Genomic DNA, 18,705 nt, shown 5'->3' with positions numbered 1-18,705 from the left:
GAGTTACACTGGACCTACACTGGATTTACACTGGACCTACACTGGACCTACACTCGATTTATACTGGAGTTACACTGGACCTACACTGGATTTACACTGGACCTACACTCGATTTATACTGGAGTTACACTGGAGTTACACTGGACCTACACTGGATTTACACTGGACCTACACTGGACCTACACTCGATTTATACTGGAGTTACACTGGACCTACACTCGATTTATACTGGAGTTACACTGGAGTTACACTGGACCTACACTGTATTTATACTGGAGTTACACTGGACCTACACTGGATTTACACTGGACCTACACTCGATTGGACCTACACTCGATTTATACTGGAGTTACACTGGACCTACACTGGAGTTACACTGGACTTACACTGGAGTTACACTGGAGTTACACTGGATTTAGAAGAAGAAAATAAACTATTTTTATTGTCATATACATTTTTACACATACACGAAATTTGACGACTGCATTTGACCCATCCTTGTATATAGGGAGCAGTGGGCTGCCATTGATCGGCACCCGGTGAGCCGTGGGTTCAGTGTATTGCTCAGGTACACTTCGACACGTGACACATCCCAGTCGGGGATCGACCTTCCGGTTCCCAGACGACCCTCTTAACTCAGTGAGCCATGGTCGTTGACACTGGACCTACACTGGAGTTACACTCTACCTACACTGGACCTACACTGGAGTTACACTGGAGTTACACTGGATTGACACTGGAGTTACACTGGAGTTACACTGGAGTTACACTGGAGTTACACTGGCTGGAAGATAGCTGGACCTACTTCACTGGACATAAACAGGACTTAAACCCGATTTAGAGATATAAACAGGATATGAACTGGACAGATTTAGAGACATGAACTGGATTTAAACTCAATATGAAGTGATGAAACTCACCAGTAGGTGAAACATGTCGATGTCGAGGATAGAGAGAGTGTTTTCTACCTGAGATTCTGGAACCAGGGCTACAGCACACACAGACAACACAGACTGGTTACAAACATATGCAACTGTATGCGTGTGTGTGTCTATTGTGTGTACCAGTGGCGGGCCGTGCATTTTATACCTGGGCCTTCAGTGCTGTCCTACTACAGTTGAATCAAGTGAAATAAAATGTTACATGAAGCTCAACACCTACAAAACACAAACTGCAGATACATGAATACGTGCATGACGTAGGGCTGGGCGGTATGACCAAAAATGCATATCACGGTATTTTGTAAGATTCTGGCAGTTTCACTGCATTTGGATGGATGAGATCCGCCCTGAGATGCTGAAGGCGCTGGACATGGTTGGGCTGTCCTGGCTGACATGCCTCTTCAATGTCGCATGGGGGTCGGGATCAGTGCCCATGCACTGGCAGACCGGGGTGGTGGTTCCCATCTTCAAAAAGGGAGACCGGAGAGTGTGCTCGAATTACCGGGGTACCACACTACTCAGCCTCCCGGGGAAGGCTTATGCCAGGGTGCTGGAAAGGAGGCTCAGACTGTTTGTCAAACCTCAGATTCAAGAGGAGCAGTGCGGATTCCGTCCCGGCCGTGGAACAGTGGACCAGCTCTTTACCCTCACAAGACTACTGGAGGGGTTCTGGGAGTTTTCCCAACCAGTCTATATGTGCTTTGTGGACTTGGAGAAGGCTTTCGACCGGGTCCCTTGGGAGTTCTTGTGGGGGGTGCTGTGGGAGTATGGGGTGTTGGACCTGTTACAACGGGCGATCCGGTCTCTGTACGACTGCAGTAGGAGCTGTGTCCGCATCCTCGGCAGTAAGTCAGACATGTTCCCGGTGGGTGTTGGCCTCCGCCAGGGCTGCCCTTTGTCACCGGTCCTGTTCGTGACATTCATGGACAGGATATCTAGGTGCAGCCGGGGGGTGGAGAACGTCAGGTTCGGGGGTCTTGGGATCGCCTCTCTGCTGTTTGCAGATGATGTGGTCCTGTTGGCCTCCTCGGATCGTGATGTCCACTGGGGCGGTTTGCAGCAGAGTGTGAAGCGGCGGGGTTGAGAGTAGGGCTGGGCGGTATGACCAATAATGCATATCACGGTATTTTGTAAGATTCTGCCGGTTTCACGGTATATCACGGGTTTTTTTTCCGCGTCAAAGCATTAATTAATTAACGCCGAAAAGAACCGGCCGGCCAGCGAGCGCAGAACAGCTGTTTGTGTGGCGTCACTTCCTGCTGCCATGGTACAGACTACAGGTTCTATGCTTCACCTACAGTCCCCTGGGTCCTAAGCCCCTCCATGTACAGCTTCTTATCACCGTCTATGTAGCAACGTACATTTACAACAAATACCACACATATTATGGTAATCAGCATTGCATGCGTGTCTGACCAAAATACCTTTTGTTGTTCAGTCTTTGTTCATCCTGCATCGCTCTGTTCTGTTCTTTAATGTAACGTTACTGCCGGGACAGAGCCTCCCAGCTGTTAGCAGACTGTTGGCGAGCTTTACCCAGCATGCAGTTCGGCGGAGAAATTTTATAAATGTACAATTATTAGTGTTACAAATTGTTTGTGTCTCAAACTGTTGTGTCGTGGTGTTTTGTTGTTACAGAGCGTTAGTTGTGGGTTATTAATTGTTGTAAAGTTGTAACCATGACTAGGGTTCCCTCTCAACACACTTAAGACAACTAGCTCTGACCGTAGCGCTCATAGCGGCCAACAATATATTCTGCTGCCTGTTGAAGAGGACAGCAGTTGTTTCGGCTGTGCACCGGTATGACGGTATATGAAAAATTTATATCGTATGGGAAATTAAAACCAGTCTACCGGTTGAAGCCCAGCCCCAGCATGACGGGACGCTGCGTCATTAACGGACAATGCATATACTCAAAATCAATGTAATTAACACAATGACAAGAACCAGTCACATATATTCATATGACAACAAAGCACAACATCAATCCAGCAAACCTGCAGCGGATCCACGCATTCCACCACACAAGAGCACGAGCCATTCAAATATCATTCATAAAAACCACACGATAGACAAATGAACAGTCGTAACGTTACTGCAGTAAACAAACAAAGGCAGTTAGTCACTTACCAAATGCTGTTCACTTAAAGACAAAGTCCATCCTCCTTTCTTTGTCAAAGGGTTTATCCCACGGCTGTACGGTACATCGTTTTAGTTCCAGTAAGAAGTCCTCCTGGATTCATGGACACCAGTGATGACAGTCGAGCCTCCCCAGTTGTATTTCACCGGTCTGCTGCGGCAGGTTGGCAGCGGGGCCGGGATCCCTCCTCCGCCGGGTTGTGGAGCAGTTTCCCTGCGAACGTGTTGGTTGAGTTGTAGATTCTCTTGAGTCTCTCCAAAAGTTTTCAAATGCTACGGCGTCCTCAGGTTAGCGTAGCTCCAAACACCAACAGCTCACTTCCAATGAAACGCATTCAGCCATCAAATGTGCAACGCTTCTCCGACGCCTTCAGCAAGAAATACCGTTCATACGAATCCTCTTCCTGCTCAGTCAGGCTGCCAGCTGCAGCTTTTCCTGAAATGTCCTTCTTGAGAAAGGGTTGTCAGTAACTCCACCACTAAATCCGTTTCTCCTCCTTATTCAGCCATTGAGTGTTTGAAAAACACAGCTTGGTAAAAAAATAAATAATCTACACCAAGCAACATATGTCATCATTTCTTCCATATCTTTCAATTTGAACTCTTTCTCCTCCAACTAAGCTCTGCTGGCAAGTTAAGTTGTTTCACGATAGTCACGTGCTCGCCCACTGACCAATCACAGCGCACGCTGCACCTCACTGCAGCGCTGCACCTCACTGCAGCGCTGCACCTGAACACTGAGCTGCATGTAATGCTGACGTACTTGTAGGCCGGCTAGCAGCTCTGACACATCAAAGAACACACCCAACATGTCAAACTAAAGATCTGATTGGTTGAACACTGTGACAATCAACAACATCGTCCTCATTCACTTAAACTGCACATGGATGCACTTGTGAGTCTGCAGGCCTCTGGCTCTGTTCTACCTAGAGACACAGAGGTGAGATCTGATTGGATAAAAGCTCTGCTTAAAACAAGCTGCACTGGAAGCAGAGCAACTGAGGAAGAAGGAGCTGTGCAATGAGAACATAAGATGATGGGAAATATTATAATACATGAAGTGTATTTATGAAAAATGATTAAATTATAAAACAAAAATAGATATAACTTTGTGATTCTGTCTAGAACAGCAGAGAAGGCCTTGCAGGTCCACCACTGGTGTGTACGTGTGTGTATTGTGTGCATTACCTGCTAGCAGCCTGATGAAGTGTGACTGAACTGTTGTTGGTGGAGCTGCAGTCCAACAGGCTGAACTGAACCTGGTGAGAGCACTTAAGCAGTCGTCCTGTAAAACACACACACACACACACACACACACACACACACACACACACACACACACACACACACACACACACACACACACACACACACACACACACACACACACACACACACACACACACACACACACACACACACACACACACACACACACACACACAATCTTCATGATGTCATGATGTACCTGAAGTGAACATATATTCTTCATGTATTATTTTCTGGTGTTGCTTCATTCAAACCTCAATACAACTCTGTAATTGATTCTGTTATTAAATATCTGAAACAATGCAGGTTTCCATCTCCTGTCCAATGAGACAGGACGTCTCTTTGTTACCTGTCGGCAAGGTAAACTTCCAAACAACGGCTTGTCTTCATCCATCAGGAGGCGCTCTGCAACGAAACACACTGTCAGCACAACCTCTGACCTCCCAGGTGTGCAGGCGTACCCCTCCCAGGTGTGTGTACAGACCTATGCTCTGGATGGTGTAGGCGCAGGTGGACCAGCTCAGCACCGGGACTCTGTGGTCCTGCTCGTTGGGGTTCACCTTGAGTCCCACCTTGTAGGTCGACATGGCGAAGGTGGTGATCATCTCCCTGATGTTGCTGGAGAACGGGTTCCTGAGAGAGACAGTGACATCATCACCTGCTGACATCATCCAGGTGTGTTCTAACAGATGTGCAGTGGTACCAATCCAAACTCACTGTGGAGTGAAGTCGACTCTGAATCCTTCAGGAACAGGAGGCTCCGCAGCCTCTGCTACACCTGCAATAGACACACAGGTCATTAAACACGTAACCAAACAATATATTTACAATATAATAATATATTTTACTTAAACACAAACACAGATTTGGACGGTGTGACTCCACCCTCTAAATTAGGGGTCCTCAACGTTTTTCAGGCCAAGGACCCCCAAACTGATAGAGAGATGGAGCAGGGACCCCCGACTATATAAATTGTATAACATTGTGTTTTATATTAACTGGTCCTAGTGCCGTGTATACACATACCTCTTTATTGTGCGTTCAGTACGAAGCTATTCATATACTGCACAGCTTCATGTATTCATGTTATCTTCAACATGTGTGCGGTACAGTGAGTAGGGGGCCGTGCCACTGCCTTTATAAACAGCTGATATCAATGCCAACATCAACATTGTCTGTTAATTGCATGATAATAATCATACAAGATATTCAAACTGTTGTTTTTATTTTAAACATAAATGTGGAAACTAAAATGAGTGATGGCCTATTAGTGCCACTGCCATGCATACACATACCTGTTATCTTTCACACAATACTGAACTATTACAATCATGACACATTCATGTTTTGAGAATATGAATGTTCTCCAAAAAATAAAAAAAAAGAACTTTTTAAAAACAATTTTAAATTGTCGAATCAACCAAACAATTTCGCGGACCCCCTGTTGAAGACCTCTGCTCTAAATGATTGACAGGTGACTGACCATCAGATGGCTTCCTGTGGGCGGAGTGTAGTGCTGATGTTTGCTGATTGGCTGTGTTAAGCCACGCCTCCAGAGTGGGATGATCGACCCTGAGAGAAAAGAGAGAGAGTTGACCTGTAGTCAGGGGTGTGTGTGTGTGTGTGTAGTCAGGTGTGTGTGTGCCTGTGTTCAGGTGTGTGTGCCTGTAGTCAGGTGTGTGTGTGTGTATGGGTGTGCCTGTGTTCAGGTGTGTGTGCCCCTGTAGTCAGGTGTGTGTGTGTGCCCCTGTAGTCAGGTGTGTGTGTGTGAGTGTGTATGGGTGTGCCTGAGTTCAGGTGTGTGTGTGTGCCTGTAGTCATGTGTGTGTGTGCGCCTGTAGTCATGTGTGTGTGTGCCTGTAGTCATGTGTGTGTGTGCCTGTAGTCATGTGTGTGTGTGTGCCTGTAGTCATGTGTGTGTGTGTGTACCTGTAGTCAGGTGTGTATACACCTGTAGTCAGGTGTGTGTGTGTGCCCCTGTAGTCAGGTGTGTGTGTGTGTGTATGGGTGTGCCTGAGTTCAGGTGTGTGTGTGTACCTGTAGTCATGTGTGTGTGTACACCTGTAGTCAGGTGTGTGTGTGTACCTGTAGTCAGGTGTGTGTGTACCTGTAGTCAGGTGTGTGTGTACCTGTAGTCAGGTGTGTGTGTACCTGTAGTCAGGTGTGTGTGTACCTGTAGTCAGGTGTGTGTGTACCTGTAGTCAGGTGTGTGTGTACCTGTAGTCAGGTGTGTGTGTACCTGTAGTCAGGTGTATGTGTACCTGTAGTTAGGTGTGTGTGTATGTGGCAGCAGAGGGATCACAGTGTTACTCAAACACTCGCACAGCGGACACAGGAACTCTCCGTTCTCCACATCGTAGCTGGTGTGACCTCGTACACGCTGCTGACGTCTCTGCTCCTTCAGCTGCACCGCCTCAAAGTACCTGAGCACACACACACACACTTTGTGTTGTGATTTAGCGCTGTATAAATGGACTTTATTACTATTATTGTTGGCTGGTGGTCCTGAGTGTAGCTGCAGTGTCTCACCTCTGCCAGCAGGTGGCATGCATGATGTGTCCACAGCTGGCCGTGTGGATCCCCAGCGACAGGTCGGGGTGCATAAACAGAGGGTCGTGACGCGCTGAAACACACATTCACGCCTCCGTCAAACAACACTGATTAACACTGATGGTCTGCTGTCCTGATGAGTTCATTGTTAGGCCCCGCCCACCTGGGTCAGGTAGGTCGCGTCGGCGGTTTTTAGATAAAACCGTCGACCTCTGGATGAAGGCCGCCAGCACCATGGCTCTGCCTTGACTTCTGACCTCCTGCTCCTCCTGACACAGGATACAAGTCACCAACTGACGGTGCTCGGCTCCGCCCACTCTCCTGGGACCAACACACACCTGTGAAACACAGGTGTGCTCTGAACTGGGCGGACTGGGAGGGGAGGAGACAGAGAAAGGGAGGGAGAAAATATTTGTTATGTACGGTAACCAGATTTGTCTCTTTACCCGAGTACAGGTATATACAGGTGCATACAGGTGTGTCCAGGTGTGTAAAGATGTATCCAGGTGTGTCCCGGTGTACCTGTTTTCTGCAGTGGACGTGGACACCTCAAGCTCCTCCAGACTCTGCTGGAAAAGCTCTTTGTTCTCGTTGATGAAGTGTTTCTGCATCTCAGACATCTGAGCCATGATCTTCTCCCTCCGGAGACGAGCCATCTCCGCCTTCCTCTTCCTCTCCGCCTTGTCTTTGTCCCTCACCGTCTGCAGGGAGACGACGACATCATCATCACTATCATCATGGTCATTATCGTCATCACCACAGATAATCAATAATCAATGACCATCACACCAGTTTAGGAGTCTTACCTCCTCCGGTCCTTGTCCCTGAGAGATGGTGACGGTGAAGGTGGAAGACGTTTGTTCTCTCTTCGTTTTGATGTTCGCAACCATCTGAACACACAAACAAGCTCTTATGTCTCAAATACACACACACACACACGCTGGGCAACGATTACAATGTTTAATCGTGATTAATCCCACTGTTATGCACAAAGTTCAATAATGAATTCAAAAGTAGTGTATTGTGCACTTTTATTTTAAAGTGCTGCTCTATGAACTAAAGGTCAATAACATTTGTTTAAACACTTTAAACACATCAGGTTGTTGTTAGCAGCAGTGTTCCCTTCACACAGCAGCAGTTATAACACAGTTATAATGATTCTGATCAGAGATATTCAGCTGGTGTTCATAACTTTATCTTCATGTGTGTAAGAGATGTTTAAATATACACCTTGAGAACTGAGAACCTATCTACATCATGTTTTTATGTTGTTAAATTCTCAGTAGTGATAGTGCATTTATTTGGTATTTAGGTCAGACACATAACGCTGATTACCGTAATATGTGTGGTATTTGTTATAAATGTACGTTGGTACATAGACGGTGATAAGAAGCTGTACATGGAGGGACGTAGGACCCAGGGGACTGTAGGTGAAGCATAGAACCTGTAGTCTGTACCATGGCAGCAGGAAGTGACGCCACACAAACAGCTGTTCACCGCTCGCTGCTCGGTTCTTGTTAAAAATGTGCGCTTAATAATTAAAAAAAAAAAACGGCGTTAACACGCGATAAAATAATTGCCGGCGTTAACGAATGAATGTGTTAACTCCATAATAACGCGTCGCCCAGCACTAATATCTGTAATAATATGTATTAGTACCTCAGTGTAAACTGAGCCTGTAGGGAGTGACATCAGACTGACGCTCACCTTTAGGATCCAGGTGATCATGTCTTTGTGAACCTCCAGGTGAGGAGCGTTCTGCAGACTCTCCAACAGAGCCAGGACACTTCCTGAAGTACTGGGAGCTTCACCTGGACCTGAAAAAAACCAGACACACACACCTTGAGGAAATAGGAGAACGGTAGAACATGGAGCGGGTTGGAATGGAACCCGGGCCTATGAAGGGAGCTGTGTGTATAACGTGTGTGTGTGTATAACATGTGTATAATATATATATACACATTGTGAGTGTATATTAGAATATATAATGCAGGGATTTTCAACCGCTGTGCTGCGTGAGAGATCGTCAGGTGTGCCGTGGGAAAATGTCCAATTTCAGTCAAAAAAACATTTAGTTGCTGCAAATACTTTAATAATAATAATACATTTTATTTATATAGCGCTTTTCATAGTACTCAGACACTTTACATTAAAATCATCACATATATAAGCAACACACATTGGCAGAGAAGATTTAGCAAATTTTTCATGGGCGCAACCCACATACTCAGCTGTGCTGCTCATCCCAGGAATGCATGTTCCTCACAAATGTCACCGTTTGAAAGGTAAATAAAGAGGCTTTCCAACGCTATAACATTCATTGCCAAGAAGCATCGTTACAACAGAGAAATAATCGACCACACACTCATTTACGAACTTGTAGTGTGTATGTGTATGTGTGTGTATGTGTGTGTATATATATATATATATATATATATATATATATATATATATATATATATATAAATAATGTGTGTACACTGACGTGTGATCTTGCAGGTGTAGTTAAAGGTGACGTCATCATCTCTGCTGCTCTCCAGCTGCTGCTCTTCCTCCAGAAGAGCCACGCCCACCAGGTGGAGCACCTGTACACACACAGTACACAGGACACAGTTAGAACACCCCCCTATGTGTCTCACTCTCCATAGTGTTTACATATTAATATGGACAGTACACCCCCCTATGTGTCTCACTCTCTATAGTGTTTACATATTAATATAGACAGTACACCCCCCTATGTGTCTCACTCTCCATAGTGTTTACATATTAATATGGACAGTACACCCCCCTATGTGTCTCACTCTCTATAGTGTTTACATATTAATATAGACAGTACACCCCCCTATGTGTCTCACCCTCTATAGTGTTTACATATTAATATAGACAGTACACCCCCCTATGTGTCTCACTCTCTATAGTGTTTACATATTAATATAGACAGTACACCCCCCTATGTGTCTCACCCTCTATAGTGTTTACATATTAATATAGACAGTACACCCCCCTATGTGTCTCACCCTCTATAGTGTTTACATATTAATATAGACAGTACACCCCCCTATGTGTCTCACTCTCTATAGTGTTTACATATTAATATAGACAGTACACCCCCCTATGTGTCTCACTCTCTATAGTGTTTACATATTAATATAGACAGTACACCCCCCTATGTGTCTCACCCTCTATAGTGTTTACATATTAATATAGACAGTACACCCCCCTATGTGTCTCACTCTCTATAGTGTTTACATATTAATATAGACAGTACACCCCCCTATGTGTCTCACCCTCTATAGTGTTTACATATTAATATAGACAGTACACCCCCCTATGTGTCTCACTCTCTATAGTGTTTACATATTAATATAGACAGTACACCCCCCTATGTGTCTCACTCTCTATAGTGTTTACATATTAATATAGACAGTACACCCCCCTATGTGTCTCACTCTCTATAGTGTTTACATATTAATATAGACAGTACACCCCCCTATGTGTCTCACCCTCTATAGTGTTTACATATTAATATAGACAGTACACCCCCTAATGTGTCTCACCCTCTATAGTGTTTACATATTAATATAGACAGTACACCCCCTAATGTGTCTCACCCTCTGCAGCATGGACTCTGTCCAGCCCCCCCCACTGGGCTCCACAGCCCACTGCAGCACAGCGCCCTCTACAGCCAGCAGCACGTCACACTGAAGCAGGTTCACCAGGCTGCCAAACAGAGGACAGAGAGGAGGGGGGGGAGGGGGGGGGAGGGCTGAGTGTGCGTGCGCACACACACACACACACGCACACACACACACACACACACACACACACACAGTCACCATGAAACATCTTCACACAGGTGTACAATAACTATGAGGCAGACAGCTGTGTTTACCTGTGTCCTCTCCGTTCTGTCTCCTCAGCTTCCTCTGAGCCTCCTCAGCCTGCAACACATCACACACTGTTACCATGACATCAATCACCCGATCAAGTTATTGATCAATCACCCAATCGATCGCCAGATCAATCACCCGATCAAGTTATTGATCAGTGACCCGATCAATCACCCGATCAAGTTATTGATCAGTCACCCAATCGATCGCCCGATCAATCACCTGATCAGTGTACCTTGGACTGGTCGGCTCTGCTGTAGTGATGAAAGTAAAGGTTGAAGTGTTTGTTCCACTCAGGACGGAGTTCATAGAGACCTCGACCAGTCACACCTGGTTTCCTGTTGACAAAGTGGATCTATATTAGATCTACAGTAAATCGATATTAGATCTACAGTAAATCGATACTAGATCTACAGTAGATCTACATTAGATCTACAGTAGATCTACATTAGATCTACAGTAAATCGACATTTGATCTACAGTAAATCGATATTAGATCTACAGTAAATCGATATTAGATCTACAGTAAATCGATATTAGATCTACAGTAAATCTATATTAGATCTACAGTAGATCGATATTAGATCTACAGTAAATCGATATTAGATCTACAGTAAATCGATATTAGATCTACAGTAGATCGATATTAGATCTACAGTAAATCGATATTAGATCTACAGTAAATCGATATTAGATCTACAGTAAATCGATATTAGATCTACAGTAAATCGATATTAGATCTACAGTAAATCTATATTAGATCTACAGTAAATCTATATTAGATCTACAGTAAATCTATATTAGATCTACAGTAAATCTATATTCGATCTACAGTAGATCTATATTAGATCTACAGTAAATCGATATTAGATCTACAGTAAATCGATATTAGATCTACAGTAAATCGATATTAGATCTACAGTAGATCTATATTAGATCTACAGTAAATCGATATTAGATCTACAGTAAATCGATATTAGATCTACAGTAGATCGATATTAGATCTATAGTAAATCTACATTCGATCTACAGTAAATCTACATTCGATCTACAGTAAATCTACATTCGATCTACAGTAAATCTACATTCGATCTACAGTAAATCTACATTCGATCTACAGTAAATCTACATTCGATCTACAGTAAATCTACATTCGATCTACAGTAAATCTACATTCGATCTACAGTAAATCTACATTCGATCTACAGTAAATCGATATTCGATCTACAGTAAATCGATATTCGATCTACAGTAAATCGATATTAGATCTACAGTAAATCGATATTAGATCTACAGTAAATCGATATTAGATCTACAGTAAATCGATATTAGATCTACAGTAAATCGATATTAGATCTACAGTAAATCGATATTAGATCTACAGTAAATCGATATTAGATCTACAGTAAATCGATATTAGATCTACAGTAAATCGATATTAGATCTACAGTAAATCGATATTAGATCTACAGTAGATCTATATTAGATCTACAGTAAATCTATATTCGATCTACAGTAGATCTATATTAGATCTACAGTAAATCTATATTAGATCTACAGTAAATCTATATTAGATCTACAGTAGATCTATATTAGATCTACAGTAAATCGATATTAGATCTACAGTAAATCGATATTAGATCTACAGTAAATCTATATTCGATCTACAGTAAATCTATATTCGATCTACAGTAGATCTATATTAGATCTACAGTAAATCTATATTAGATCTATAGTAAATCGATATTAGATCTACAGTAAATCGATATTAGATCTACAGTAGATCTATATTAGATCTACAGTAAATCGATATTAGATCTACAGTAAATCGATATTAGATCTGCAGTAAATCGATATTAGATCTACAGTAAATCGATATTAGATCTACAGTAGATCGATATTAGATCTATAGTAAATCTACATTTGATCTACATTCGATCTACAGTAAATCTATATTCGATCTACAGTAAATCGATATTAGATCTACAGTAAATCGATATTAGATCTACAGTAAATCGATATTAGATCTACAGTAAATCTATATTAGATCTACAGTAAATCTATATTAGATCTACAGTAAATCGATATTAGATCTACAGTAAATCTACATTCGATCTACAGTAAATCGATATTAGATCTACAGTAAATCGATATTAGATCTACAGTAAATCGATATTAGATCTACAGTAAATCGATATTAGATCTACAGTAGATCTATATTAGATCTACAGTAAATCGATATTAGATCTACAGTAAATCTATATTAGATCTACAGTAGATCTATATTAGATCTACAGTAAATCTATATTCGATCTACAGTAGATCTATATTAGATCTACAGTAAATCTATATTAGATCTATAGTAAATCGATATTAGATCTACAGTAAATCGATATTAGATCTACAGTAGATCTATATTAGATCTACAGTAAATCGATATTAGATCTACAGTAAATCGATATTAGATCTACAGTAAATCGATATTAGATCTACAGTAAATCGATATTAGATCTACAGTAGATCTATAGTAAATCTATATTAGATCTACAGTAAATCTATATTAGATCTATAGTAAATCTATATTATAACTATAGTAAATCGCGTAGTATATATAGTATACTATAGATCTATAGTATCTACAGTAAATCTATATTAGATCTATAGTAAATCTATAGTATCTATAGTAAATCTCTATTATCTATAGTAAATCTATATTAGATCTATAGTAAATCTATATTATCTATAGTAAATCTACTAGTAGTATATATACTATAGATCTATAGTATATATAGTAAATATACTATAGATCTATAGTATCTATAGTAAATCTATAGTAAATCTACTACTAGTATATATACTATAGATCTATAGTATATATAGTATATATAGTAAATATACTATAGATCTACTATAGATCTATAGTATATATAGTAAATATACTATAGATCTACTATAGATCTATAGTATATATAGTATATATACTATAGATCTATAGTATATATAGTATATATACTATAGATACTATAGATCTATATTAGATCTACAGTAAATCGATATTAGATCTACAGTAAATCGATATTAGATCTACAGTAGATCTATATTAGATCTACAGTAAATCGATATTAGATCTACAGTAAATCGATATTAGATCTACAGTAAATCGATATTAGATCTACAGTAAATCGATATTAGATCTACAGTAAATCGATATTAGATCTACAGTAAATCGATATTAGATCTACAGTAAATCTACATTCGATCTACAGTAAATCTACATTCGATCTACAGTAAATCGATATTCGATCTACAGTAAATCGATATTCGATCTACAGTAAATCGATATTAGATCTACAGTAAATCGATATTAGATCTACAGTAAATCGATATTAGATCTACAGTAAATCGATATTAGATCTACAGTAAATCGATATTAGATCTACAGTAAATCGATATTAGATCTACAGTAAATCGATATTAGATCTACAGTAAATCGATATTAGATCTACAGTAAATCGATATTAGATCTACAGTAGATCTATATTAGATCTACAGTAAATCGATATTAGATCTACAGTAAATCGATATTAGATCTACAGTAGATCTATATTAGATCTACAGTAAATCTATATTCGATCTACAGTAGATCTATATTAGATCTACAGTAAATCTATATTAGATCTATAGTAAATCTATATTAGATCTACAGTAAATCGATATTAGATCTACAGTAGATCTATATTAGATCTACAGTAAATCGATATTAGATCTACAGTAAATCGATATTAGATCTACAGTAAATCGATATTAGATCTACAGTAAATCGATATTAGATCTACAGTAAATCGATATTAGATCTACAGTAAATCGATATTAGATCTACAGTAGATCTATAGTAAATCTATATTAGATCTACAGTAAATCTATATTAGATCTATAGTAAATCTATATTATAACTATAGTAAATCGCGTAGTATATATAGTATACTATAGATCTATAGTATCTACAGTAAATCTATATTAGATCTATAGTAAATCTATAGTATCTATAGTAAATCTCTATTATCTATAGTAAATCTATATTAGATCTATAGTAAATCTATATTATCTATAGTAAATCTACTAGTAGTATATATACTATAGATCTATAGTATATATAGTAAATATACTATAGATCTATAGTATCTATAGTAAATCTATAGTAAATCTACTACTAGTATATATACTATAGATCTATAGTATATATAGTATATATAGTATATATACTATAGATCTATAGTATATATACTATAGATCTACTATAGATCTATAGTATATATAGTATATATACTATAGATCTATAGTATATATAGTATATATACTATAGATACTATAGATCTATATTAGATCTACAGTAAATCGATATTAGATCTACAGTAAATCGATATTAGATCTACAGTAGATCTATATTAGATCTACAGTAAATCGATATTAGATCTACAGTAAATCGATATTAGATCTACAGTAAATCGATATTAGATCTACAGTAAATCGATATTAGATCTATAGTAAATCTACATTCGATCTACAGTAAATCTACATTCGATCTACAGTAAATCTATATTCGATCTACAGTAAATCTATATTCGATCTATAGTAAATCTATATTAGATCTACAGTAAATCGATATTAGATCTACAGTAGATCTATATTAGATCTACAGTAAATCGATATTAGATCTACAGTAAATCGATATTAGATCTGCAGTAGATCTATATTAGATCTACAGTAAATCTATATTCGATCTACAGTAGATCTATATTAGATCTACAGTAAATCTATATTAGATCTACAGTAAATCTATATTAGATCTACAGTAAATCGATATTAGATCTACAGTAAATCGATATTAGATCTACAGTAAATCGATATTAGATCTACAGTAAATCGATATTAGATCTACAGTAAATCGATATTAGATCTACAGTAAATCGATATTAGATCTACAGTAGATCTATAGTAAATCTATATTAGATCTACAGTAAATCTATATTAGATCTATAGTAAATCTATATTATAACTATAGTAAATCGCGTAGTATATATAGTATACTATAGATCTATAGTATCTGTAGTATATATAGTATACTATAGATCTATAGTATCTACAGTAAATCTATATTAGATCTATAGTAAATCTATAGTATCTATAGTAAATCTCTATTATCTATAGTAAATCTATATTAGATCTATAGTAAATCTATATTATCTATAGTAAATCTACTAGTAGTATATATACTATAGATCTATAGTATATATAGTAAATATACTATAGATCTATAGTATCTATAGTAAATCTATAGTAAATCTACTACTAGTATATATACTATAGATCTATAGTATATATAGTATATATACTATAGATCTACTATAGATCTATAGTAAATATACTATAGATATACTATAGATCTATAGTATATATAGTATATATAGTAAATATACTATAGATCTACTATAGATCTATAGTATATATAGTATATATACTATAGATCTATAGTATCTATACTATAGATCTACTATAGATCTATAGTATATATAGTAAATATACTATAGATCTACTATAGATCTATAGTATATATAGTAAATATACTATAGATCTACTATAGATCTATAGTATATATAGTAAATATACTATAGATCTACTATAGATCTATAGTATATATAGTAAATATACTATAGATCTACTATAGATCTATAGTATATATAGTAAATATACTATAGATCTACTATAGATCTATAGTATATATAGTAAATATACTATAGATCTACTATAGATCTATAGTATATATAGTAAATATACTATAGATCTACTATAGATCTATAGTATATATAGTAAATATACTATAGATCTATAGTATATATAGTAAATATACTATAGATCTACTATAGATCTATAGTATATATAGTAAATATACTATAGATCTACTATAGATCTATAGTATATATAGTAAATATACTATAGATCTATAGTATCTACAGTAAATCTATATTAGATCTATAGTAAATCTATATTAGATCTATATTAAATCTATATTAGATCTATAGTAAATCTATAGAATCTATAGTAAATCTACTACTAGTATATATACTATAGATCTATAGTATATATAGTAAATATACTATAGATCTATAGTATCTATAGTAAATCTACTACTAGTATATATACTATAGATCTATAGTATATATAGTAAATATACGATAGATCTATAGTAAACCTACAGTAGATCTATAGTAGAATCTACTACAGATCTATAGTATCTATAGTAAATCTATATTAGATCTATAGTAAATCTATAGTATCTATAGTAAATCTACTACAAGTATATATACACTATATATCTACTATAGATCTATCGTATATATAGTAAATATACTATAGATCTATAGTATCTATAGTAAATCTACTACTAGTATATATACTAGATATATAGTATATATATACTACAGATCTACTGTAGACACAGTATAAATAGTAAATCTACGATAGATATATAGTATCTATAGTAAATCTATTACTAGTATATATACTATAGATCTATTATAGATCTGTGGTATCTATAGTATTTATACTATAGATCTATAGTAAATCTATATTAGATATACTATAGATCTAATATAGATTTACTATCGATAGTATATATACTATAGATACTCCAGATCTATAGTAATTCTATATTAGATCTATAGTATATCTAACATAGATCTATATGAGATCTAATAGTATTTAAGGTGTAATGATGGTTGTTAAGGTGGATTTGTGTTTAACATGGTGGTGTTGATGAAACTGACTTGAATGAAGCGACGCTGTCGATGACTCTTTCTAGACCCGTCTCCTTGTTCCCCTGAAGATAAAAAAGACGCATGAACTGTTAGTAGGTAAACAGGCGGGGAAGCAGACAGACGGGTAACCAGAAGGTAAACAGGAGGACTCTAAATGCGTCAGTGTTGGAAATGTATCGGCTCATTTTAATGCCTCATCGCCCCAACCAATCACATGACATGTCTTTAATGTGCTGCTGGCAGTAGACTTCATGATGCATCATCCAATGAGATCTACAGCGACAATAATGATCTCAACTCTTCAGAATAATAATAAAAACAAGCCCAACGAGGATCCAATGACACTCATTAACATGAGGACATATGTGCTGTATGCCTCATGTATCATGTACTGTATGTGTGTATGTACATGTGTGTGTAGATCACATGTAGAACTAGCAGTGTGAATATGTGTGTGTGGGCGGATTAGTATGTGTGTGTGTGTGTTATTCATCATCAGACATTCAATCAACTGAAGCAGTGAAGATCAATAGTGTGTGATTCTCTGTGTTCTCATCATGATCCACCTTCATCATGTTCTACAGTAATGATGTGCTGCTGTACTAATAACACTCATATCATTATGAGTGCTTTAACCTCATGTATGCAACCAGCCATCAAGAGGACATGAGAGCAAGTACACACTAAGCACACACACATGACTCAGAATGCTGAGTCAGCACAATATGTGCCATGGTGACGTCATGAACACATCCGTAAGTTTATTAAGCGCCAAATCAACTTGACCAACAGCGCGGCATGCAGCGGCTTTCCCCATGTTCTCCGCATCGCCGACACTACAACAACGCAGCACTCGCACAACAGCTCAAGGCTGCATCCAGTCTGTGGGACAGGCAGTGTGGTGTTCAATGTCTGCTCCAGAAGCTCTGGAAAGAAATGATTCCTTGTGGGCAGAATGGACAGCGCTCGTACAGGAAGTCATCGTGATGTGATGACGGATCTTGGCGATGTGGAAGAAGTCTCTCCCTATAAAACGCTCATCTAACTAATATCCTCCTTCATCAGTGGATCTCTGAGGAAGGGAGCTGCACATTAATGCAA

The 18,705-nt window shown here is 38.3% G+C and overlaps 1 protein-coding gene across 4 annotated transcripts in view; it reads right to left on the bottom strand.

Moving 5' to 3' along the window:
• Positions 1-18,705, bottom strand: part of ubr2 (ubiquitin protein ligase E3 component n-recognin 2) — a 56,615-nt gene that overhangs the window by 10,665 nt on the left and 27,245 nt on the right. For 3 of the 4 annotated variants that reach the window (XM_079280937.1, XM_079280938.1, XM_079280939.1), the window contains 17 exons: positions 17,614-17,666; positions 11,025-11,127; positions 10,792-10,840; positions 10,511-10,665; positions 9,385-9,484; positions 8,607-8,716; positions 7,706-7,789; positions 7,422-7,600; positions 7,063-7,271; positions 6,879-6,972; positions 6,611-6,772; positions 5,833-5,921; positions 5,067-5,127; positions 4,834-4,982; positions 4,699-4,754; positions 4,269-4,365; positions 921-988 (listed from right to left, as the gene is read on the bottom strand). In XM_079280937.1, the coding sequence (XP_079137063.1) occupies positions 921-988; positions 4,269-4,365; positions 4,699-4,754; positions 4,834-4,982; positions 5,067-5,127; positions 5,833-5,921; positions 6,611-6,772; positions 6,879-6,972; positions 7,063-7,271; positions 7,422-7,600; positions 7,706-7,789; positions 8,607-8,716; positions 9,385-9,484; positions 10,511-10,665; positions 10,792-10,840; positions 11,025-11,127; positions 17,614-17,666 (1,818 nt within the window). The remainder of the gene's footprint in view (positions 1-920; positions 989-4,268; positions 4,366-4,698; positions 4,755-4,833; positions 4,983-5,066; positions 5,128-5,832; positions 5,922-6,610; positions 6,773-6,878; positions 6,973-7,062; positions 7,272-7,421; positions 7,601-7,705; positions 7,790-8,606; positions 8,717-9,384; positions 9,485-10,510; positions 10,666-10,791; positions 10,841-11,024; positions 11,128-17,613; positions 17,667-18,705) is intronic. The other variant, XM_079280940.1, reaches the window with a different exon arrangement.

The sequence above is a fragment of the Melanostigma gelatinosum genome, assembly GCF_949748355.1.
Source record: "Melanostigma gelatinosum genome assembly, chromosome: 12".
Lineage (NCBI taxonomy): Eukaryota > Metazoa > Chordata > Actinopteri > Perciformes > Zoarcidae > Melanostigma > Melanostigma gelatinosum.
Note: the sequence above shows the minus strand (reverse complement) of the source record. Positions and strands in the feature narration are given on the sequence as shown.